The sequence below is a fragment of the Sceloporus undulatus genome, chromosome 6, assembly GCF_019175285.1.
Source record: "Sceloporus undulatus isolate JIND9_A2432 ecotype Alabama chromosome 6, SceUnd_v1.1, whole genome shotgun sequence".
In the NCBI taxonomy this organism is placed as follows: Eukaryota; Metazoa; Chordata; class Lepidosauria; order Squamata; family Phrynosomatidae; genus Sceloporus; species Sceloporus undulatus.
Window position 1 is genome coordinate 24,079,935 of NC_056527.1, and position 23,786 is coordinate 24,103,720.

At 47.2% G+C, this 23,786-nt stretch overlaps 1 protein-coding gene across 1 annotated transcript; it reads right to left on the reverse strand.

Annotated features, from left to right (window-relative positions):
- Positions 1-19,572: 19,572 nt before the first annotated feature.
- PTF1A (pancreas associated transcription factor 1a) lies at positions 19,573-23,387 on the reverse strand. The gene is made up of 2 exons (XM_042472011.1): positions 22,718-23,387; positions 19,573-20,108 (listed from the first exon to the last, which is right to left on the reverse strand). The coding sequence occupies exons 1-2, from the start codon at positions 23,385-23,387 to the stop codon at positions 19,906-19,908; spliced, it is 873 nt and encodes a 290-aa protein (XP_042327945.1). The 3' UTR covers positions 19,573-19,905.
- Between the last annotated feature and the right edge of the window lie 399 nt (positions 23,388-23,786).

Here is a 23,786-nt window from a genome sequence, read left to right on the forward strand (position 1 = left end):
GTCACCAGTTAATTTATGGTGACACCATGCATTACATAGGGTTTTCTTAGACATGGAATAATCAGAAGTGGTTTCTTACTTTTAAATATAACCTAGAATTTGTTGGCAGTCTCCAATCTCCAGGCTGGCTCTGCTTAGCATCCAAGATCAGGTGGGATCTGATACCTTTAGGGTATTTAGGCCTTTAATTAGGATGAGTCAAACTGCCATAGAACTGTGCATGTTTCCTCTTTTTTATTATTGCCTAGCCTGATGAAGAGCTCTGGAGACATCCAAAGTTTGCACATTTTTGTAACATTTTGGTTAGTCCAAAGAAAGGTATCTCTGAAGCATACATTTTGCTATTCCCTCCACCCCAGCCTTACTTCCCACCTTGGAATCAGCAGGGAAATGTTCAGAAGCAGCGTGCTTGTGGGTGGGGTGGGAGAGATGTTTTCCTTAACCCCATTCACACAATGGCTAAAGGCAACCCCTACCATTCAGGCTTCCACTGTTCCTTCTGTTCTGTGTGCCACAGCGCTTCCAAAGGATTGTTGCCCTAGAAACTTGGTTTCAGTCTCCAGCTATATATCAACAAGCTTGTTTTAGCAGTCCCCTGGCTGAATTACAGTTACACAGTTTGGCGCTTCTTTCAAATTTCCTCCCATCACTTGGGCCAAAGAAAGGATTTTTTCCTCCTTTAGAAATGAATTGGCTTAATTAGTAAGTAGATTAATGGCAATGGCTGGTGAGTTGGTTTCCAGCAGAGTTTCACCAGAGAGGGTTAATCGGAGTCAGGGCTGGAATCCTTCCCAGAACTGGCTGCCAGCCATTTTTCCCCACCAACCAATCAACCTCAGCAACAAATGTCCTCACTAGCGATACCCACCAGAGCAATTGAGCTGATGGGTTTCCTTTGAGAAGCACCAGCAGCAGAAATGCCCAAAGGAGCAAGTGAGCGCTTGATCCGCTGCAGGGCCATTCAAGACTGTGACTTTGCCTTCATCCAAGGAATTTGTGCAGAGACAGAGAGACTTAGGCCAAAGGCCGTATTAGGACAAGAGCTTTATGAGGCCAGCCAAAACAATGCAAGAATACGTGCAAGCTTTTTAGAGGTCTCCAAAGCTCTTCATCGGACAAAATGTTCTCACCTTATAGCAACATGCCTGATGAAAAGATCTAGAGATCTTGACAGTGGCTGCTAGTACTTTCCGCCACTTTCCGCCTCGTTGGGGTGATGAATCTGCTCCATATTTTAGCCTAGATTTTATAGCAACTATCCAAATGGCTAGACTCAAGCCCTGCAAAAAGTTGGCCACCTTGCATAGCTCTTCTAGACTAAACCCCAGAGTGGATTCACTGCCCCAGTGACTCACCAGCCACCAATTCCCAATGGATCTACAAAGCAAGAAGCATGTGTGATTATGCCAAATAGCATTGTACCTCATTTAACAGCAAAACGAACTCTCCAGTATATTATATTATTTTGTGACGGCTGCTTCCCACATACCTGGCATCATATGGTGTAGCACTATGAAATGAGGAACTGAAAGGTGGGCAATTGCAGTTTAGTTCCAGGCATGCCACCCATTTTTGCAAGGGGAGTTAAAAATTGAGGCTAAAATTTGGGATTCTAGATGTGGGACTTTTTGCTACTATCCTTAGGAAAGGCCATTTTAATAATAATAATAAAATTTATTTATATACCGCTATTCCATAGATCACAGCGGTGTACAGCTCATGCCACCTCAACAGGAGGAACTGACAGGCCATATCAAGTCAACTTACCATAAACTGAAACAAGATTATTTTCAAAAAACTAATTCTAGCTTGTTAAAAGGACTCACAGATCCCTCTTCTTCCGAAACATGGCGCCTCCATAGCTATCGAAACCTTTACATGGAAAAGTGCACAGGAAGGGCATGCAACGTTCCCTCTTATGCCTCCCCTCCCATGTCAGGGTTTTTTTTTTTAAAAACACACACACAAAATGTATTCATAGTTTAACTGGCAGCTGCAAAATAAATAAATAAAAGAGTGGCAAAATAATGCCCCCAAAAAAGAGAAGAAGAAAAAATTCCCTGCTGAGAAATGCATATAATAGGAAAAAACAGATCGCCTGGACAGCGATGTAATTAATGTCAGAGGAGGCCAAGCCAGTTTCATAGTTTGCCTTTTGAGGATCTGGAGACAGGAGCTGGTGAAAAATGACGCATGCTTTTGCATTGCAGAAAAGCTGGCAAGAGCAGCGCTGCGCCCTCGCTCCCCATCTCTCTCCAAAGTCCCCCTTTCGCTCGCTTTAACTTTCCGCCTCTGAACAAAAGGGTCGGCCAGAACGAGCCAGGTTGTAATGAGGGCTGTGTCCTGAACCCATTAAGGGCATCATGGAAACATATTGTATCGAAATCGTTTGGAGAAGAAGAAGAAGAAAAAGAAGACTGGGGATGAAAGAGAATGGGGGCTTTGATCAGCTTCCTGGGGTCCTGAGTGCGCACAGACCGACTTTTGCAAGGCCTCATTCAGCTCCAGCGAGACACACTTACACAGCCATTCAATGGGATTTGCATAGCTGCAATTTATCACACTGGGTCCTCTGTCCCCTCCCTCGAAACCTTGTGTGTGTGTGTGTGTGTGTGTGTGTGCAAGGTAAATAAAAAGTTGGCCTGAATAACAAATATCAATCATCTCCCAGGCAAAGAGAGAGAGAGAGAGAGAGAGAGGAAGCAGTCGGGGAAAGCCTGAGGAACAGTTACACCAGTCTGCAAAGAAAAGAAAGAAGAAGAAAAAAGCCCCGGCCAAGGGAAGTTCAAAGAGACTTTGGCACAACAGGTTCAAGGCTAGTATTTTTTTTTTTAATGAAACCTCTAGCAATCTTTGCAGTCCACCGTTGTCTCTGCCCCAAACCAGATTTGGATTGGTAAAAAGAGAAGCGGTCCAAGGCGCTTTGGAGACAGAGGGCCCTCAGTGTGCACAGCCAGCAAGGAAAGAGGGAAAAGTTGATCCCTTTGCCTAAGAACAAACGTTGGTCCTTTACCTAAGGAGAGAATAAAAGTTGATCTCTTCCATCGGGAAGGAAAGTGCAAAGTTGGTCCCTTTGCCAAAGAGAGAATAAAAGTTGGTCCTTTTGCCAAAGGAGACAAGTCCATCCTGGGTCCAGAAAACTTGGGGAGCATTTCCAGGACCCTTTCTCCTTCCAAGTGCCAGAGTGCTCCGCTTTTCTTGGAGACCCGATATTTCCTTTTCTTCCTCCCTTAAAACCCACCACCGAGTCTTCCCCTCTCCCCCCCCCCGCCAAAACCAAAAACCCAAAGCCTTAAAAGAGAGACATCAATGAGATAAAAAGTTTGGAGGGGATCCCCTTTCCAGGACAAGAGGCCAGTGAACAGGAGGGCATGTTAGGGACGTTAACCAAACTTGAGTTAAACACCAAACAGGGTCTTCAACTTGACCTTGGGAAGGGCCCCGCCGCCTTGGGGCTCATCTATCAAGTCAGGGACATGATGCATCTCCAAGGATTGTCCGATGGAGAAAAAGGATAAGTCGCCCAGAGAGGGGGGGTCTTTTTGGAGTGGGAAGGCGAGGTACCAAAAGGCTCAGTTCTTGATCTTCTTGCATCTGCATTGGAGCAAGGTTCCAGTTGGAGACCCCTTTAACTGCCATGGCTCCATGCTATGGAATTCCGGGATGTGACACATCCCAGAATTCCATAGCATGGAGCTATGGCAGTTAAAGGGGTCTCCAACTGGAACCTTGCTCCAATGCAGATGCAATCTGGGAGGAAGGGAGGTAGAGAGCCCCTGGGGAAGAGAAATTAGACTGGTCATATTTCTTGGAGGAGCAGGAGAAAGCTGGGGAGCATCCTTCTCCTATTAAACGCCATCCCTCTGGGCTTTGGGCGAGGAACAAAAGTCCTAGCAAGAGGTCTTTGTGACTAATTCAGTCAAAGGCGTCCCCCTGCAGAAAGGTCACTGTCGCTGCGTATGGTCCTTGCAGGGGGGGTTTCACAGGGGCAACCGAGCCAGCTGTCCCTGTCACACTGGCCGCCCTGGAGGAGCGGCACACACTCACGGCTCAGCAATGGCTGTTAGCTGGCTCTCCACACCTGCAAAAATCGACCCATTTCCAAGACAGGTTTGCAAGGGGGAGTGTCTTTTGGTTTAGGGGAGCAACGTCCCCCCTCCCTAATTCTTCTTCTTTTTTGTTTGCCTTCTTTTTTCTTTCCAGCCTCATCCACTTTGACAACAATGATTCACTTTATTATTATTATTATTAGTAGTAGTAGTAGTAGTAGTAGTAGTAGTAGTAGTAGTAGTAATAGTAGCAGTTTTCATTCATTGCGATGAGAAAGACAGAGGGATTTTTTTTTTTTTTGGAAGCTTCTGGTGGGTGCTCACTGAGCTCTTAGCCAAAGGAGCTGCTTCCCACAGGACAACCTCCCAAATTACTTTTTCCCCAACCTAATTAAGCTCCCAAACACACTGCAACAATAATCCAGTTTACCTGCCCTGGCTCAATGCTAGGGAATTTTGGGAACTGTAATCCTGAGGGACATTTAGCCTTCTCTGTCAGAGAGCTGTGGTGCCACAATAAAGTACAATTCCCAGGATTCCCCAACCCTCAGCCTGGGCAGTTAAAGGGATCTGGAGCTTGATTATTTCCACAGTGTGTTTTGGACCTAAATAAGCAAAATTATTTTTGTAGCACAGTGATTCCCAAACTTTGGTCCTCCAGATGTTTTGAGTTTCAGTTCCAAGAAGCTCCAGCAAGCTTGGCCAACAATCAGGAATTCTGGTAGCTGAATTCCAAAACATCTGGAGAAACAAAATTTGGGAACTACTGGTGTAGCACCAGTCATTACAAAAAAAGAAACCAAGTAAAAACCCCAAACCAGATGCATTACAAAGATACTACAGTACACTGCATTCCAAAGGTAAAAGCATCCAAAACCATCATTCGTACACGTTCAAATCAAACTAAATAAAACACAAAACTCAGATACGTTACAAATAGATTACCTTACTTCACAAAGCTAAAATTATCTAAAAGTTCATATAGGCCCCAAACTAGCCTAAAACCTAATTGTCATCATGACAGAACTTCCTCCTTAAAATGGATGCAGAGATCAGATACATTCCAAATAGATGGCACTGCTTCACAAAGCTAAAACCATCCAAAAGTTCATATAGGCCCAAATCTAGCCTAAAAGCTAAAAGTCATTGAACTTCCTCCTTAAAATGGAAGCCCTAATGTGAAAATGGGTCGTTCCTAATGGAAAGGTCCTTCAGCAGATCTTTGCCAGAGAGAAGAAAGGGGTGGCCAGGCAAACTTTTGGCTTTTGCTGGTTCCCAAGTATTTCTTGGTTTTCCCCTGGGATTTGTCCTGTCTGTCTGCTCCATTTAGGCAGAACTGCACAGGGAAAGCGTCCTGTCTTCCTTCCTTCCTTCCTTCCTTCCTTCCTTCCTTCCTTCCTTCCTTCCTTCCTCCCATCAGACCTCTGTCCCCAAAAAGGCTCTTGAGTTCCTCCAAGGCTGCCAGTCAAGCAGGAGGAGAGAATGGTTCAAGCTAGCCAGAGAGGATCGCTTTAATTGGCAAGGAATTTAAATGGGCCACACTCTGCTTTCCTAGTCTGCCTTGGCTTGTGCGTCAAGAAACTGGAATTCAACTGGGTGGGAAACAGAGTTTTTCCAAAGGTGTTCCAGAAACTGGACAAATCGACCATTGCTTTGGCTCCTTTTGATGGAGGGCGAGTTCCTCCCCTGGCCAGACCAAATCCTTCCCCTCTCCCCAAATCGTACCAAGTCCTTCCCCTGGAGTTTATCACACGGGAGGAATTTCTCTTAATTTCGAATGAAAAGAAAGTGGGGCCAGAACCCCCTGTCTCCATTTCTTACGAAATCCTACCAGATCCTCCAGCCAAATCCTCCAAATCCTGTCTTTCCCCTGTCTCCATTTCTTATAAAATCCTACCATATCCTCCAACCAAACCCTTCCCTCTGTCCTCCATTTCTTCCCAAACCCTGCCAAAGCCTCCAACCACATCTTTCCCCGGTTCCCAAATCCTACCGAACTCCTCCTATGTTCTCCCTTGCATTTCTAACCAAATGCTACCAAATCCTAACAAACCCTTCCCCCGTCCTCCATTTCTTACCAAATCCTCCAACCACATCCTTCCCCCCCTGTTCACATTCCTTGCCAACTCTTCCAATCAAATCCTTGCCTTGTGCCCATTTCTTTCCAAATCCTCCTACCCAATCCTTCACCCCTGTTCCTATGTCTTCCTGGATCCTCCCAAATCCTGCCTCTGTCCCTCTATTTCTTCCCAGAACCTACCAAATCCTCCTACCATGTCTTTCTCGCATTTCTTACCAAATCCTACCAAATCCTTCCCTCTTGTCCTCCATTCCTTGCCAAATCCTCCAACCCAATCCTTGCCCTGCGCCCATTTTTCTCAAATCCTACTAAATCCTCCTACCCAATCCTTCCCTGCTGTCCCTATGTCTTCCCAGATCCTCCCCAATCCTTCCTCTGCCCCCATTCCTTCCCAAACCCTTCCCTTGTCCCCCATTCCTTTCACCCCCGAAGGACTGCTTGGAGCAGGGGCTGAGGCCCACAGAGCTGCCATTGCCCCAAAGGGGGGGGTCAGGGTCCCCCGCCCCCTGAAGCCAGGGCCCAGAGCAGGAGGGCAGCTTGGGGCCTTTGGCTGGGAAGGAAAGGGCTGCCTGCCTCTCCGGGGCCCTGGAGGCTGAGCGCGCCTTTGGCGCTCTGCGCAACAAGTGGCCTCCAGCAGGTGCGCAAAGAGGCCAAGGGGAAGGGGCTGGGGGCGGGAGGAGAAGGCGAAGCCAGAGGAGCCCCGAGCCCCACTGGCACCCGGAGGTCTGGGCTGAGCCTGGGGCATGGCCCCTTTCCCTGGGCACCTTTGGGCATCGAGCTGAAGGCCCTGAGCGCAGGATGGAGCAGCGAGCAAGGAGCGCACGGCAGAAGCCCAGCTCCTTTCAGGGGGAGCCTTTCTTTTCCCTCTGGCTGCCTCCTCGGGGGGTGGTCCTGGGGGCAGAGGCGTTGGCCACCCCTTTGGCACCCCCTCCGGCCCCCCTCAGCCCCCGAGACCCCTTTGCCCCGCGCCCCCTTTCCTCAGGCCAGCCCCTTTTCTAGTGGTCCCCTTTGGAGAGCTCCATGCGTAACGGAGCCAAGGGCCAGGAGGGCACCTTTCCTTGGAGAGCCCTCCCTGAGCCTCCAGGGTCTTGTGGGCAAGAAGAGAGGATCTGGGGCTGAGGCAGGGGGCCTCGCCTTCCCTTGAGGACCAAAACCGGGTTGCCACGAGGTTCCCCGGAGCCCAAAGTTCGGGGGAAAGGAGGAGGGCGCAGACGCGCTCCCAAGGCGGGCACCCTCCCCAAACGCTGGCTTGGAGAGGTGGCAGACAGGTTGGCCAAGCTGCCCAAAAAGGGGCCTGGCCCTCCCAGCCCAGAGCCAAAGCAGCCCGGGGCTTGTCGGAGGCTTTTCTGGGGTTCCCTGGCATGGATTGAGGGGGTCCTCGGAGCCAAGGGGGGCTCTTTAGGGGCCTGAGAGGCGAGGCTTTGAGGGCACCCTCCAAGCTCTCCAAGCTCAGCGCGCTCGGCTGCAGCGGCTCTTTCTGGAGGCAGCTCTGCGCGTCTCCTGGGCTTGGCCAGGCCCTCCTCGGCCCCCCTTTCCCTCCTCCTCTTTTGTCAGCCTTAAAAGTAAGGCTCCCAATGAAAAAGACATAATGTGCCCCCCTTCCCCCCTCCCTCCCTGCCTGCAAGGCCCAGAGAAGGGCCCTTGAGCTTGGCAAAAATCAGGCGGATCATTCAGCGTGCCACCCCGCACCTGTGATCTTGGCATTGAAGGAAGGAAACGGGGGAAAACACAACCCAGGCAGACCTATTCCCTATTAAACTTAATTATTCCCCCCCCCTTCTTTTCACCCAGGCCCACACAATGCTTGAAATGGAGCAGGTTGGAGTCTGTTTATGGGCCCTAAATGTGTGTCTTTTTCTGAAGATCTTCTTGCCACCGCATTGTCTGGGGCTGCCCTCTTTTCTTTCAGCCTGAGAGGAGCCTTGGACTTCTTTCTTTTTTTCCTTTTCTCTCTCAATCTCTCTCAATCTCTCTCTCTCTCTCCCCTCCCCACATTTTCAATCGTAACATCTGCTTAATCGTACGGATCAAAATATGGAGACACAAAACATATGTAATGGTGGATTTGTTAAATCCTGGTAATGAGTTATTAACAAGGGGAAGACAATAGGCCAGGATGGTGAGAGCCTTATGGTAACGGAGTCACTTGATGCAACAACGCCTGATGCAATGCCTCCTCTTGATAAATGGGAAGGGAAGGTCTGGGCGCCAGGTGATCGCAGGAAAATCAATGTCTTTAGAGGCCAGCACCCAGACCTTTATTCCTTTCCCTCTCCCCGCTTTTATTTTGGTATTTTTTTTGCTGTGTGAAAAATTAGGAGCCATAAAATTTAATTGGCTGATCAGGGAGGGGGAGGAGGGGGTGGGAAGCAGTGATCTTAAGCTTAATTGCCAGGCTAAGCAAAAGGGAGACAGACACACACACCATGATAATAATAATAATAATAAAGCAAAAAGAGGGGGGATGAGAAAAAAGCCCCAAGACGTGGTCCTGTTTGTTTGCTTGCCTCTCTGCAAAGTGCATCCCTCCCCTGAAAATGTGTTTTATTATCACCCATGCCCTGCTTTTACAGTGCCCATATTGTGTCCAGACAATGCTTAATGGTACATTAAAGACAAGCAAACCATGCCAACACGTCTTGGAGACATTGGAAAGGCCTCTCTTTACCCCCCCACCCCCTTTTCTCTCTCTTTTTCTCTTTCTCCTCTTTTGCTCTCTCTCTTCTTTGCTTGCTCTCAGCAGCTGCAGCACCCAGAAACACAAAAAGAACCAAGTTTGAAATACCAGGTGCATCCGAGAGAAACCCGACAGGGATGGATATGTTATAGCCCAGGACATGAACCTAGCAATAAAGATATCATTTCGATTGTCTCCGGCTTCCACGGCCTGTAAAAACAAAACAAAACACACACAAAAAAAACCCCAAAACTCCAAGAGGAACCCAAGCAGCTCGCCTTTTTTGTGCTGCTTGTGTGTGTGTGTGTGTGTGTGTGTGTCTGTTATTTATTTATTTTAATCCCTGCCAGCCAAGCCTTTTCTCCCCTCCCCTTTCCTCCCTGGGCTTCTCTATCTCTCTAGGCCAAATCCGAACACCTGTTGGCCAGACCCATCGTGGGAATCGTTGCCTCCCCATCCTTCCAGATCTCAAAAGGGGGTAAAAAGACGATTTGTTGTGGAATGAACGCGGGCCCATTCCCACAGGCTTTGGGGAAGGGGGGAAGAGGACCCCCCCCCAAATAAATAAAAACCAGAGAGAGACAGATAGAGAAGGAGGGAAGATTTTTCCCCAGGAAGACATTCAACTGGTGTTTGTTCCCCCTGGCAGCTGGTCCATGGTGCCCCCCCTGCAAAAGAGACCTTAATGAAAATGGGATGAGTTCATGCCTAGACGAGGTTTCACACCCCATATATTATGAGGGGCTTTAATCTTCATCTTGGCCTGGGAATGCCCAAGGGACAGGTTCTCAAGTCTCCTCCAGGGCCCAGCCTCTGTTGCCCTGCTTGGCTTGGCAGTGAGAGAGCAGGCACTCCAGTTCCCAGGCCCCTCTTTTTTCCCCTGGCATTTTGGAGCACCCCCCCCCCCAGGGAAGAAGAGAGACTGATGCCCCAGAAGAAGGGTTTCATGCTCCTTCTGCATTGCCTGATGGGTCTCTTCTTTTTCTTCTTCTTCTTGCCTTCTATCCAGCCCTGGGATGAAATGGCTCTTTTCTATTAGGTTTAAGGAGCATCACCAATGTTATAGGCAGAAAAATTTGGGGGTTGCATCTCCACTGGAGATTTAATCCGGGTAGGTATCGCTTTACCTGTCCTGGATCCATGTTCTGGAATTCTGTGAAGTGTCCTTTTGTTCTGGCACAAGAGCCACCAGAAATTAGAGAGAGATCTGGTAGATCCAAAGGCTTACAGTTGCGATGGTACAAAAAACACACTGTAGAAATAACACAGTGTGAGACTGCTTTAACTGCCCTGTCTCAGTGCTAGGGAATCCTGGGGATTGTCTTTTATAGTGGGCCCAGAGCTCTCTCTGACAGAGAAGGCTTAATGCCTCACAAAACTACAGTTCTCAGGAGTCCCTAGCATTGAGCCAGGGCAGTTAAAGTGGTCTCATACTGGATTATTTCTGCAGTGTGTTTTGGACCTATATTCCCAAGAAAACCTTCTCATGCAAAGTATGGTCCAAAACACACTGCAGAAATAATCCAGTTTGGGACCGCTTCAACATTCTGGCTCAATGCTAGGGAATCCTGGGAACTGTAGTTTTGTGAGCTTTCTCTGCTCAGAGAGCTCTGGTGCCAGAACAAACGACACTTCCCAGAATTCCAGAGCATGAAGCTATGGCAGTGAAAGTGGTGCCAGACCGGATTATTTCCCCAGTGCGGATCCAGCCTGGAGACGTCAGGGATGCTGCTTGGTTTTGCATCTCGACCACCAAAATGGTTCTCTATCTCTGGTTCAAAACACATTGCAGAAATAATCCAGTTTGAGACTGTTTTAGCTGCCCTGGCTCAATGCTGGGGAATCCTGGGAATTGCGGTTTATTGTGGCACCAGAGCTCTCTGACAGAGACGGTTAAATGATTCACAAAACCCCAGTTCCCAGAATTCCCTCGCATTGACCCAGGGCAGTTAAAGTGGCCTCAAACTGGATTATTTCTGCAGTGTGTTTTGCACCTTTGGGGGGGGGGTGAACCCATCCTGAGGCCCGTCCTGGAACAACAGTTCTGGGGAGGAAGATCATGTTGCACAGGCCTAACACTTGAGAACGACCCCCCTTTATTCCAGACTACACCACCCAGAATCCCCTGGTCCCTGCACCCAGCAGCTTCCTGCAGCCCTCTTGGTCCCCTTTTCTTTGCATCTAGGGTTGAGAGAATCAAATCACTGAATCAAAGAGAGTCCTCTTTGAACCCATTGATGGGTTTTGGAGCTCCTGTGCAAAGCTTTCACTACAACTCCCAGAATCCCCTGTCAACCAAAATGTACCCTTTTCACAAGCAGCTCCCCAAATGGCCCCAAGGTCATAAACTGCATAAAGTACTCCCCTCCACAATAGTTTTAAATTCCACATTGCTTTCCTACTGTTAATTCAGTACCAAATTTAAGGGCCGAAACACACTGCGGAAATAATCCAGTATGAGACCGCTTTAACTGCCCTGGCTCTGTGCTAGGGAATCCTGGGAATTGTAGTTTGCTGTGGCCCCAAACCTCTCTGAAAGAGAAGGCTAATAAAACTGCAGTTTCTAGAATTCACTAACTTTTGAACCAGGGCAGTTAAAGCGGTCTCAAAATGGATTGTTTCTGCAGTGTGTTTTGGACCTATATACTTTGCATGAGAATTGTTTTTCTTGGGAATATGGCAACTCTAACAGACCTTTGGATCTACCAGATCTCTCTCTAATCTCCCTTGCAACTTTTTATCTGGTGTAGTAGTAGTAGTAGTAGTAGTAGTAGTAGTAGAATTTATAGTTGGAAGGTTTGGTTTTGCTCCCTGGCATTTCCTCTCCCCACCCCTTTGAAAGGCAATAAAGAAATACTGCTTGCTTCCGATCAGACAGCTTTTATTTTGCAAAGGGAGGGAGGGGGGTTCAGGCTGATGAATGCACAATTCATTTTAATACAAGCCCTCCCTCCCTCCCAAGAGGAGGGGCCGATCTATGAATATTGTGATTGTGCCTCTGGTTGGGGAGGGGGCAGCAGAGGAGAGAGAAGGCTCAGTTCAAAGCCTTGAATAGCTGTCAGTCATGCAAGCCCCCTCGCTGCTTCCTTCCAGGGCCAAGGAATATCCCCCCCACCTTCCATCCATTCACCCCCAGCAATTGCTGCTCCATTTCGGGGAGTTTTCTCCTCCAACTCCTGGGTCTGTTTGTTTCCTTTGGGGATGCTCCAAGGAAGGGTGCATCATCATCATCATCATCATCATCATCATCATCATCATCATCATCGTTTTCCAGTCTTGATATAGTAATAGATATCCAGAAATAATAACAATAACAATGATTTTCTTTCTAGGCATATATTACTATGTTAGGACTGGTTGTTGTTATTATTATTATTATTATTATTATTATTATTATTTTGCAGTATTGATATAGCAATATATATCTAATAATAATAATAACAACAAAATAACAATAATTTTCTTTCTGGACATATATTACTATATCGAGACTGGATATTATTATTATTTCCAGTCTTGATATACTAATATAATAATAATGATAATAATAATAGTAATTTTCTTTCTGGATATATATATATATTACTATATCAAGACTGGATATTATTATTATTATTATTATTATTATTATTATTAAAACGCACCCTTTCTCTATTATTATTATTATTATTATTATTATTATTATTATTATTAATCTAAGTATTCATATTATTATTAATATTAATATTTTCTTACTGGATATATATTACTATATATAAGACTGGATATTATTATTATTATTATTATTATTATTATTATTATTATTATTATTATATCCAGTCTTGATATAATAATGTATATCCAGAAATAATAATAATAATAACAACAACAACTAGTATTTTATTATTTCTGGATCTGTATTACTATATCAAGACTGGAAATTAATCATCATCATCATCATCATCTCACCCTTCCTCTTAGTCTTATTATTATTCCTCTAACTCTCCTCCTCCTCCTCCTCCTCCTCCTCCTCCTCTTTCTTCTTCTATCCAGTCTTGATATAATAATGTATATCCAGAAATAAAACAACAATAACTATTATTTTATTATTTTTGGATCTATATTACTATATCAAGACTGGAAATTAACTATCATCATCATCATCTCACCCTTTCTCCAACTCTTGTTATTATTATTCCTCTAACTCTTCTTCTTCTTCTTCTTCTTCTTCTTCTTTCTTTCTTTCTTTCTTTCTTTCTTTCTTTCCCTCCTCTCCTCAAGGCTCGAGGCGGAGTACAACACGTTAAAATACAAAACACAATTAAAAACAAAGAACCTATATTTATTTATTTCATTTTTTTTATGCCGCCTTTCTCCCAGGAAGGGACCCGAGGCGGCTCACAAGACAAAACATGAAGCGAACAGTTAAACAATCCTTTGTTTAACAAGAAGCCAAATCAGTTATACAATCCTCTAAAAACCATGAAAATGCCCTCACGGAATACATGCTTTAAAATATACCAATTAAATAATAATAATAATAATAATAATAATAATAATAATCACGAAAAGTGACGGGGAGGCAAGCTGTGTCTGTGTGTGTGTGTGTGTTGTGGCTCTTTTGCGAAATTGCTGCGCCTCGATTGCATGGATGAAGGGTCCCAACCGAAGCAGTTGTTGGTCTCTTTGCGGATTGTGTGTTTGTGTGAATGTGGGTTTGTGTGTGTGGGTGTGAAAGGGACTTGTTGCCAAGTCAAGCCAGGAGAGTGACAAGAGACCCTGGTGTTTCTCCCTTGAGTAGGCTGGTTCTTCTGCTTGATCTGCACCACACTAAAGGACATGATGTGGTATTGAATGACAACACACACACACAAACACAAGTGGCAAGGGCGAAGAAAAGGTGGTCCTTTCCCACAATGTCTGTAGTGCCTGAATGGTGGGGTGCCACTATAAGTTTGCTAAGGCTGGGGTCCTGTCTCCAGACACACAAACACAAACACACACAACACACACAGTCCCAAAGGGCCAGCCTTGACAAGGTCCCTTTGACTTTGTAATTAGTGTAATGAGATTACATGCCTCTTGGATGAATTTGTGCCAAGGGGACTTGTCCTGTGTTTAACGAGGTCCTAATACAGGACAAAATCGAATTACAGTCGGGTTGTTCTTGTAGCTTTTAATCCCCTTCCTTTCCTCCTTTCCTCCCTCCCAAAGCCAAAGTGACCAGATGCCTTGACAAGGTACCCCAAAAGGTAAGACCATCCAGCAAAAAATGGAGGACGCCACCAAACCAAAGCTACACAAACACTCATAGGAATGCCAGTGCATGCTTCTTAGTTATGCTCCAAAGGGAGGACCTTTTTGGAATCCCTCCCGGACAGAAGGTTGGAATGGAGGACAGGTCCTGGAAAAGAAGGATAGATCCTGGAAAAAGAGGACATGGGCTCACCCTGAATGGAGGGCTTTTGGGAATTCCTCCTGGAAAAGAAGGCTGGAATGGAGGACAGGTCCTGGAGAAAGAGGACGCCTGGTCACCCTGAATGAAGGGCCTTTGGGAATTCTTCATGGACAGAAGGTTGTAGTGGAAGGTTAGTCCTAGAAAAGGAGGACATGGATCACCCTGAGTTGAAGAGCTCTAGGAATGCCTGCTGGACAGAAGGTTGTAATGAAGGGCAGGTCCTAGAAAAGGAGGAAATGGGTCACCCTGAGTGGAGGACCTTTGGGAATTCCTCCTGGAGGACGGAAGGTTGGAATGGAGGGCAGGTCCTGGAGAAAGAGGACGCCTGGTCACCCTGAATGGAGGACTTTTTGGAATTTCTCCTGGACAGAAGGATAAAATAGAGGGCACAGGGGGAAAGGAGGGCGCTCAAGGGCCACCACAAACTTTAGTTCCCAGGATGCCATAGCACTGAGCCAGGGCAGTTAAAGCGGTGTCAAACCAGATTATTTCTGCAGTGTGGATGCAGACTTATAGTTACTAGAGGGCCAGTGTGGTGTAATGCTTTGGGTATTGGACTAGGACCCTGGGTTCGAATCGTACTCCAGCCACAGAAACCCACTGGGTGACCTAGGGCAGGTCACACCCTCTCAGCCTCAGAGGAAGGTAAAGGAAACTCCCTCTGAAGAAACCTTGCCAAGAAAAAGCCCATGATAAGTTTGCCTTAGGATTGCCATAAATCGGAAATGACTTGAAGGGACACAAGAACAACAACAAAGTTAGGAGCCCAGTTCCTGGCATGGATCCCTCCCAAGAGCAATTGGGATCCAGGCTTCCTTTTCGATGAAAGACATGGAACCCGAGAAGGAGTGCAAAGCCCATCGTCCGTAGATCCCACTGGCCCAAGGCCCCTGCTCTCCAAAAAAGGATGATGGACAGCCCAGGAAACCTTCCTAGCCCTGGGCTGAGTGACCCCACGTCCTCCTTTTACAGGACCTGACCTCCATTCCAGCCTTCTGTCCAGGAGGGATTCCCAAAGGTCCTCCATTCAGGGTGACCCTACATCCTCTTTTTCCCGGACCTGTCCTCCATTCAGCCTGAGTGAATGCAATTAGGAACAACTACTGAGAAAGACCAAGGAGGAAAGAGCAAAGGCAGGCAGGCTTATTGTGGAACATAAAGAAGACAAAAATAATGACCCCAGAGAACCCACACAAATTTGAATTAGACAACGGAGAGACAGAAAGAGTAAAAGAATTTTCATCCCTGGGATCAAATATTGATCAGAGTGGGGACTGCAGTCAAGAAAGACTAAGGAATGGGTAGGGCAGGTATGGGAGAACTAGAAAATATCCTCAAATGCAAAGACATACAACTGAGCAGGAAAGTTAGAACCACACAAGCCTTTGCATTCCCTATTGCCATGGATGGCTGTGAGAGCTGGACAGTTAAGAAGAAGATAGGGGAGCATTAATTCATTGGAGATGTGGTGCTGAAGAAGTGTGCCGAGGATCCCATGGGCAGCCAAGAAGTCAAACAAATGGGTCCTAGAGCAGATCAGGCCAAAAATCTCTCTGGAAGCCAAGATGACAAGACTGAAGCTGTGCTACTTTGGCCACATCAGGAGAAGGAAGGACTCATTGGGAAAAGACAATAATGCTGGGAAAGGTGGAGGAAAGCAGAAAGAAAGGGAGGCCACATGCCAGATGGATGGACTCTGTGGACCTCTATGAAGGAGGTCATGGGGATGGCTTTGCAGGACCCGAGCAGAGCAGTGGGGCAGAGGGAGCCCTGGGACTTCGGAAGGGGAGAGGCAGAGCCCCCTGGGTTCCCATCCGCCTGGCAGGGCAGCCCCAGGTGGGAAAGTGGGGCGGATCAAGGGCCCTCCCTGGGCAGGGCATCTGTGCTTCCAGCCCCTGGAGACCCAGCCGGCCAAGGACGAGGAGGAGGAGGAGGCGAGGGTACCACGGGAAAATCCGCACCTGCGCCCCTGAGCAGCCGAGGGAGCAGAAGCCAAGGCAGCAGCCAGCAAGGACCCCCAAGCCCACCTCCCAGGGGGTGTCAAGGGGGGATGGACAGGCCCAACCCCAGCCCCACAAACACACAAACACACACATCCTTCCGGATGAAACCTCCCAGCTGCAGATCTTCATTATTCCGGGTGGCAAAGGAGGACAGTTTAATATCCCCAAAGGCTCCAGATCTCAGGATCCTAGAGTTGGAGGAAACCCTAAGGGTCATCCAATTCAACCCTCTGCCCTGCAGGAAATCACAGTCAATTTCTGACAGGTTGTTCCTCAGGAGGCTCAGCTGTCCAGGACTCTTGATAGCCCTGATCTTAGATCAACCTCTCCCACCCTCCAGCCTAGCTTTAGGGGAACTCAAAGCATTATAGGATCCTAGAGGTGGAGGAGACCCTCAAGGGTCATCCAATCCAATCTCATGCCCTGCAGGAAGAAACCATGGACTTCTTGTTGTTCCTCAGGAGGCTCAGCTGCCCAGGACTTTTTGTACCCAGAGGCTTAGATTCAAAGGCTCAGAGTTGCCATATTCCCAGGAAAACCATTTCATGCAAAGTAAGTTAGCCAGTGATCCTCAGGGTCTGGTTATCTCAGCATAGGGCAGCCCCCACTCCAGCCTAGCCTTACGAAGACTCATAGAATTAAAGAGTTGGAAGAGCCTCAACTTCAATTAACTTCTGAAAGGTAGGTCTTCAGGAGGCTCAGCTGCCCAGGACTCTTGGTAGTCCTGATCCTTAGGATCTGATCATTTCAGTTTAGGTCAGACCCCATTCCAGCCTAGCCTTATGCAGACTCATAGAACCCTAGAAGAGTAGGAAAAGATCTCAAGGGTCATCCCCCTGCCCTGCAGGAATACATAATCAAAGCACCCTGGGCAAATGGGCATCTAAACCAGTCTAAAAAGTTCCAAAGAAGGCGACTTTACCACTACCCAGGGAACCTGTTCATATCTCCCCATTAATGCAGATCAGCACTTGTCTTCATCCCTATCAAAGTAAATTGTGCAAAGGAGCAGAGCTCCCCACCCAGAGGGCTGTGACAGTAAAAGAAACCATTCCTCTCCCCCAGCTATCTGCATGAATCAGCTGAGAAGGGTGCATCTGCCAGAAGCTGCATCTGCACTGGAGAAATAATTCAGTTTGACACCACTTTAACTGCCAGGGCTCCATGCTACTGAATTCTGGGAATTCTAGTTGGTTGTGTCTCCATAAAGTGGTGTCAAACTACATTATTTCTACAGTGTAAATGACCTCCCTTCCAGTTCTAGTCCAGCACACAAACCACAACACACCGCTGGCATTTCAGATTGTAAGCCTGAAGGTAGGGAACCATCTAATTAAAAATAACAATTGTAAGCCGCTCTGATAGGCTTTAGGGCTGAAGGGCAGGGTATAAATAACATAAATAATAAAATAATAATTTTAATAATAATGAGGCTTAAATTATGCAGGGTTCACATATGTCCCACTGATTTCTATGGGATTACTCTAAGCATGACTCTTCACCCAACCCCATGTTCTGTATATAGTTAATCATTTCTTCTGGTGCTCTTAGGCTAGACACCTACCTCTCAATCCTCGTCTGGGGAAATCATCTTTATACCCATTTTATTCAATGGAAAACTGATGCTGAAAGTGAACTGTCTTGTAAGCCTTTTATTGAGAAAATGCTGATTCGGATCTTAGAGGCCCAGCATTTCCACTATCAACTATCACCAGCTACTACTAAGAGACTTTTAATCTATTTTACTTGCAAAAATAAGGCACACCGACTTCTGTCTAACTGATCAAATTTAGACATGTTTGCATGCAGCAACATCTTAAAGAACATACTCTTTTGAAGGGTATCCCAATAAATAGCTATCTCTTTATTTCAAAATTTAGGGAGTTTGGAATTGTATCTCCTTCAGTAACACAAACACACACAACTCTTTGAAAATCAATAACTCCAAATCCCATCAATAAGGAATGCTTCCCATCTAGTTTTATATATAAACAGGGGGAGCTGTTGTGACTTTACAGTCTGCACGCTGCTCAAGAAGATGTTCCAAAGATCAAGTGAGGAAAGAGAGGACTCTAATCTTCAAGAAAACCCTCCATCTCTTTACACCCTGAGTCTTATTACTAATATGAAATACCTAATTGTTTCCTAGGAGGATTGTCTAATATTCTGTCCAACAAATAGAATCATAAAGTTGGAAAGACCTTATTAGGACTTCTAGTCAAACTCTGAGGCAGATGCCAGAAAGTCACAGTTGGAGCACCCACAGAGAAGCTGATTCCGTTCCAGCTTCTGCTAGAACTACTCTTACCAAGGCTTCTCCTAATGCCTATACTGTATTACATCTATTTATTTCACTAGGACTAATTCTCCTGTTAGTCTCTGAGTTGAGTCATTAAACCACTGAGGTTTGCCTATGTCTTGACTCACCACTCAACAATTATTTCAATGGAAACAGAAAGAGAGATCCCTTTGAAATATATTTATCATTAACGTTCTCAAGACAGTTTACAGACATATTTGAAACTGGTGGTTCAGTTAGAGAATATGGCTAGAAGAAAGTAGATGCCTCTAAAAAGGAAACAAAATTAAATAAGAAGTTCACAGAGAACACAAATATGATCTATACAGCACACAGATGCCAATGAGGCACTTTAGGTTACAAGACATTGGGTTTTGTAGCGTTGCCATTCTCCCTGCCATTTTGTGTATCTTTTCAAACTCTTTGTGAAGTTTGGGTGGCTTTGTTTCAAACCCCTAAAATTATCATAGAGTTGCCAAGACCACTATAAGTAATTGTGGGTTGCCATCTTTCCTGGGGAAAGCATATTTCTGTGGTCTGTGTGCTGAATGTATAGGAGCAAGGACTGTTAAAAAAGCATGGCAACTCTATGAGGATTTTAGGGGTTTGCTTCCACTATTGTTAAACACAGAGTATGGTCTAAATAACCTAAAGGCACCAGATGCTATGATTTTGGAAGCTAAGCAGGCTCACCCCTGGTTAGTACTTGGATGGGAGACCACCAACTGCTACTAGGTACTGTAGGCTATATTTCAGAGGAAGGAACTGTCAAAACTACCTCTGAGTATTCCCTGCCTAAGAAAACCCTATGACATTATGGGGTTGCCGTAAGTCAAAGGGCAACAAAGACACACATCCAGGCATGTTGAGTCCCATTCAAGACAACTTCTATTGGATTTTGGGGAAGTCCGCACCAATTTTGGGCTTCTTCACATACGCACACCCACCTTCCTTTAAATAAAATAATCTTTATTTTTAATCAAAGTTTATTATCAATATAATATAATTGGTACATTCAACAAATGGTAATAAATTATGTTCACATTTTCTGGGAAGTGTTTCCTTTTTTCCAACAGTTTTGCCCAGAAAGTGCTGGTGGAGAATCTCAAATTATTGCATATTGTTTGTTTGTTTTTAAATTAGGATAAATTATATAAATTATACATTCAAAAGGACAATTCTATTTCCCTAACTTTACTAAGCAATAAATAGATAAATAAAAAGTTGATTGCCATTAGAATACTTCTTCTTTTTCTTCTTCTTCATTCAAAAGTACCTTTTGAGGAAAAAAATATGTCTTTAAGTACAAATGTACACTGGTGGAAAGACTTGATATTTACAGTCCAACAACATTCAGATTTCATGATATGAAGTCAAAGGGTGGCTCGTTTTCTATGTTGTTCAAGGAAGGCTTGTTGCTTAACTTCCTGGGGTCTTCTGGGGTCCACACTTTAGCAGTTCTGATAATGTTTTGCTCCTTGAGTTGTTTTTCGTCAGTCCAAGAGAGAGAATGGCCAGCCAAGGGAGGGAGTCCATAATCTGGGTCACTTGGGGAAGGTGATCCTGGAGGGGAGAAGAAAGAGACAAAAGAGAAGTCAAACACAGAAAATAATAAGCACCAAGGCACCTGTTTTCCCTCTGGCTTGTCCTAGTTGAGAGCAGAAGCAGGCGCCCCATTAGCATCCAAGTGCCTGTTGCATGTAGTGCTAAATCCAAGCTATTTGGGCAATCTGTGGCTGCATCCACACTAGAAATAATCTGGTTTGACACCATTTTAACTGCCATGGGTCAATGCTATGGAATTCTGGGAACTGTAGTTTTGTGAGGCATTTACTTCTCTGTCAGAGAGAGCTCTGGTGCCACAACATTTTCCAGAATGCCATAGCATTGAGCCACGGCAGTTAAAGTGGTGTCAAACCAGATTATTTCTACAGTTTGGATGCAGCCTGTCTAACACTCCCTATAAAGGAACCTAGTAGGAGAGTCAGTGTGGTATAATGGTTGGACTAGGACTCTGGGAGACTAGGGTTCGAATCCTGGCTCAGCCATGTAAACCCACCTTGGGCAAGTCACACTCTCTCAGCCTCAGGCAATGGCAAGCCTTCTCTGGACAAATCTTGCCAAGAAAACCCCATGATAGTTGGAAAGGAGTTGAAGGCACACCCCCACGAGAAGAGTAAACCCCGGAAAGTGTTTTTCGCACCTGGGCGAAGAAACACCTTTCTTTAGACCAGCCTTCTCCAAAACCTAGAAACTTTTGCCTTTCCATGGAACAAGTTTTGATCTGAACTATACCAAATGTATCTGAGGAAGTAGGCTTAAAGCTAGGGAAGCTCACACTGCCAGTTTCTTTCTTTCAGTGAGTCTCAAAGGTGCTACAAGATCTCTTTACAAGCTGTATTTGTGGAACTGTTTCTGCTAACTGAGGAGGGCAGTCCACATTCACCCAAAAAGGTCCTAAAAGGATTCAGATCTGAATCCGTGATGTGTTCAAGTGGGCCATTTGGAGAGCCTTTCCAAATCTCTAATGATTTAGAGGCAAAGAGCTTAAGGCTGTGGGTGAACATTTGCAGGTGTCTATGCGTCTGAGTGAAGAGTTATGCAGCAGGGAGGAGAGGTTTCTAGTTTTAGACTGGAAAATCAGTAGGCAAAGGGATCTTGCAGCACCTTTGAGCCTGACTGAAAGAAAGAAGTTGGTGGCATGAGCTTTCCTAGACTTGAGAGGCAGCTTCCTCAGATGCATGTTAGGAAGGAGGCTCAAGCCTAGGAAAGCTCATGCCACCAACTTCTTTCTTTCAAAGGCACAGGCGTGTTAGTCTGGAGAATCAGTGGCCAAGGGACAAAGGGAACGGAGAGAGAAGGCGATCTTGCAGCCCCTTCGAGACTGAAAGAAAGAAGCTGACAGCATGAGCTTTACTGGGCTGGAGCCTGTTTCTTCAGGTGTACGTTTGGAGTGGAGTCCAGAGCTTATACTTTGTAAAACCTACACATCCCAAGATGCCATAGGATGCAGCTACATCACTTAAAGCACATTCTTTCTGCATTCTTTCTTGTGTGTTATTTTTACAAACCGCATTATTTTTACAGTGCAGATGCACCCCTAGGGAGGCCATCTGCGCCTTGGAGAGAAACAATCCGGTTGGACTCCACTTTGACTGTCCTGGCTCCATGCTATGGAATTCTGGGAACTGTTGTGGCACCAGAGCTCTGGCAGTTCAAGCGGGGGTTCAAACCGGATTGTTTCTCTAGTGCGCAGGCAGCGCTTTGAAGAAGCTTTCAGAGGCTGCGTCCACACTGCAGGAATAATGTAGTTTGGCCCCACTTTAACTGCCACGGCTCAGTGCTATGGCATTCTGGGAATGGTATTTTGTTGGGGGATTAGCACTAACCACAACGAACTACAATTCCCATGGCAGTTAAAGTAGAGTCAAACCGGATTATTTCTCCAGTGTGGAAGCAGTATAGATATTTCAATATTATGGTATTCTGGAAACGGTAGTTTGTTGGGGAATTAGGACTAGCCACAACCAGGTGCCCCAGTCAACTATCATTCCCAGACCTCCATAGCCTTGAGTCAAGGCAGTTAAAGAGGGGTCAAACCGGACTGTTTCTTCAGTGCGGATGCAGAGCGGATATTTCAATGCTATGGAATTCCGGGCATGGAAGTTTGCTGGGGAATTACGACTAGCCACGGCCAAGGACAGTTCCCAGAATTCCATAGCTTGGAACCATGGCAGGTGTCAAACCGGATTATCCCTGCGAAATTCCGGTGCGCAAGTCCACTGTCATTCCCAGAATTCCATAGCCTTGAGCCACAGCAGTTAAAGCGGTGTTGACTTGGGGGCACCAGAGCTTTGTAGGGACGGTCCTGCTAGTTTATCCTTGCAAAACTCTGGTGCCCCAATCCACTACCATTCCCAGAGGTCCATAGCCTGGAACCACGACAGTTAAAGCGATGTCAAACCGGATTATACCTGCAAAGGTCTGGTGCCCGTGTCCACTACTATTCCCAGAAGTCCATAGTGGGGGGTGAAACCGGGGGTTCTTCCCGCAGTGCGGACGCAAGCCAGAGAGAGCAAAAACCGGGGACCCGACGGCGGGGCTTCGGGGCTTCCCAGGGCGGGTGTGTTGTGTTGTGTGGCGTTGTGTGTTGTGTGCGTTGCGGGACTTACTGGTGCCGCGGTGGCAGATGATGACCTTCTTGGCGGCCTGGGCCGAGGGGCCGTGGCCGCCTCCTCCGTCGCGCCGGAGCGGGAGCTCGGAGTGGAGGAGCTGCCCGAGGAAGTGGATGTAGCCGATGGCCAGGCGGAGGGTGTCCACTTTGGAGAGGCGCTTCTCGTAGGGCAGCGTGGGGATGTGGGAGCGCAGCCCCTCGAAGGCCTCGTTGATGCTCTGCATGCGCCGCCGCTCGCGCACGTTGGCCGCCTGCCTCAGGTGCTGCAGCTCCGTCTCGGAGCGCAGGCGGCGGCGGGGCCGGCGGTGGGCAGAAGGAGGAGGGGGGTGCTGGAGCGAGGGGGAGCCGGGCAGCCCATAGCCCTCCAGAGCCAGCCCCGAGGAGGAGGGCGAGGAGCCGGGCGAGAAGGACGAGGAGAAGCTGCCGGGCGCCGTCGGGCCTTCTTCCCCGAGGAGGAAAGGGGCAGCAGGGAGAGAGGGAGGCTGCGGGAAATGCGGGGCCAGGAAGCCCCCCTCCTCCTCCTCGTCTCCACCGCCGCCGCCGCCTTCCAGGGGTTCCCCGGAGGAGGAGTGGTCCGTGAAGAACTCCTCCTCGTCGAAGTAAGCCTCCTCCGGAGGGAACGAGGAGTCCAGCCCCGGAGGGAAGTGTTCCAGCAACACCGACTCCATGCCTCTTGGGGGTTCTTTGCCCTCAGCACACAGAGGAAAGTGCCCCCCCCCCCTTTTAATGCCCCCTTCCCTCCTCAGTTCCTGGAGCCCCTCGACGTGGCTGTGGGGCTGAAGACGAGGCTTGTGGAGGAGGCGTCCGGAGGCTGCTTCACCCGACCTGCGGGGCTGGCACGCGAGGACCCTTATAAAGGACAACCCCAGGCGCGTGCCGCCGGCCAGGCCCCGGCCAGCCAATCAGGGGCGAGAGGGGGATTTTGGGCGGGAGGGGAGGGAGGAGGGGGAATGGTGGAGGACCCCTTCTTCACTGAGGAGAGGGAGGGCAGGGGAGGGGTTCCCACACCTAAGAGGACCCTCAGGCAACGGGAAGAAAAGCCGGGACTGGGCGCCTTTGGTGGCTCG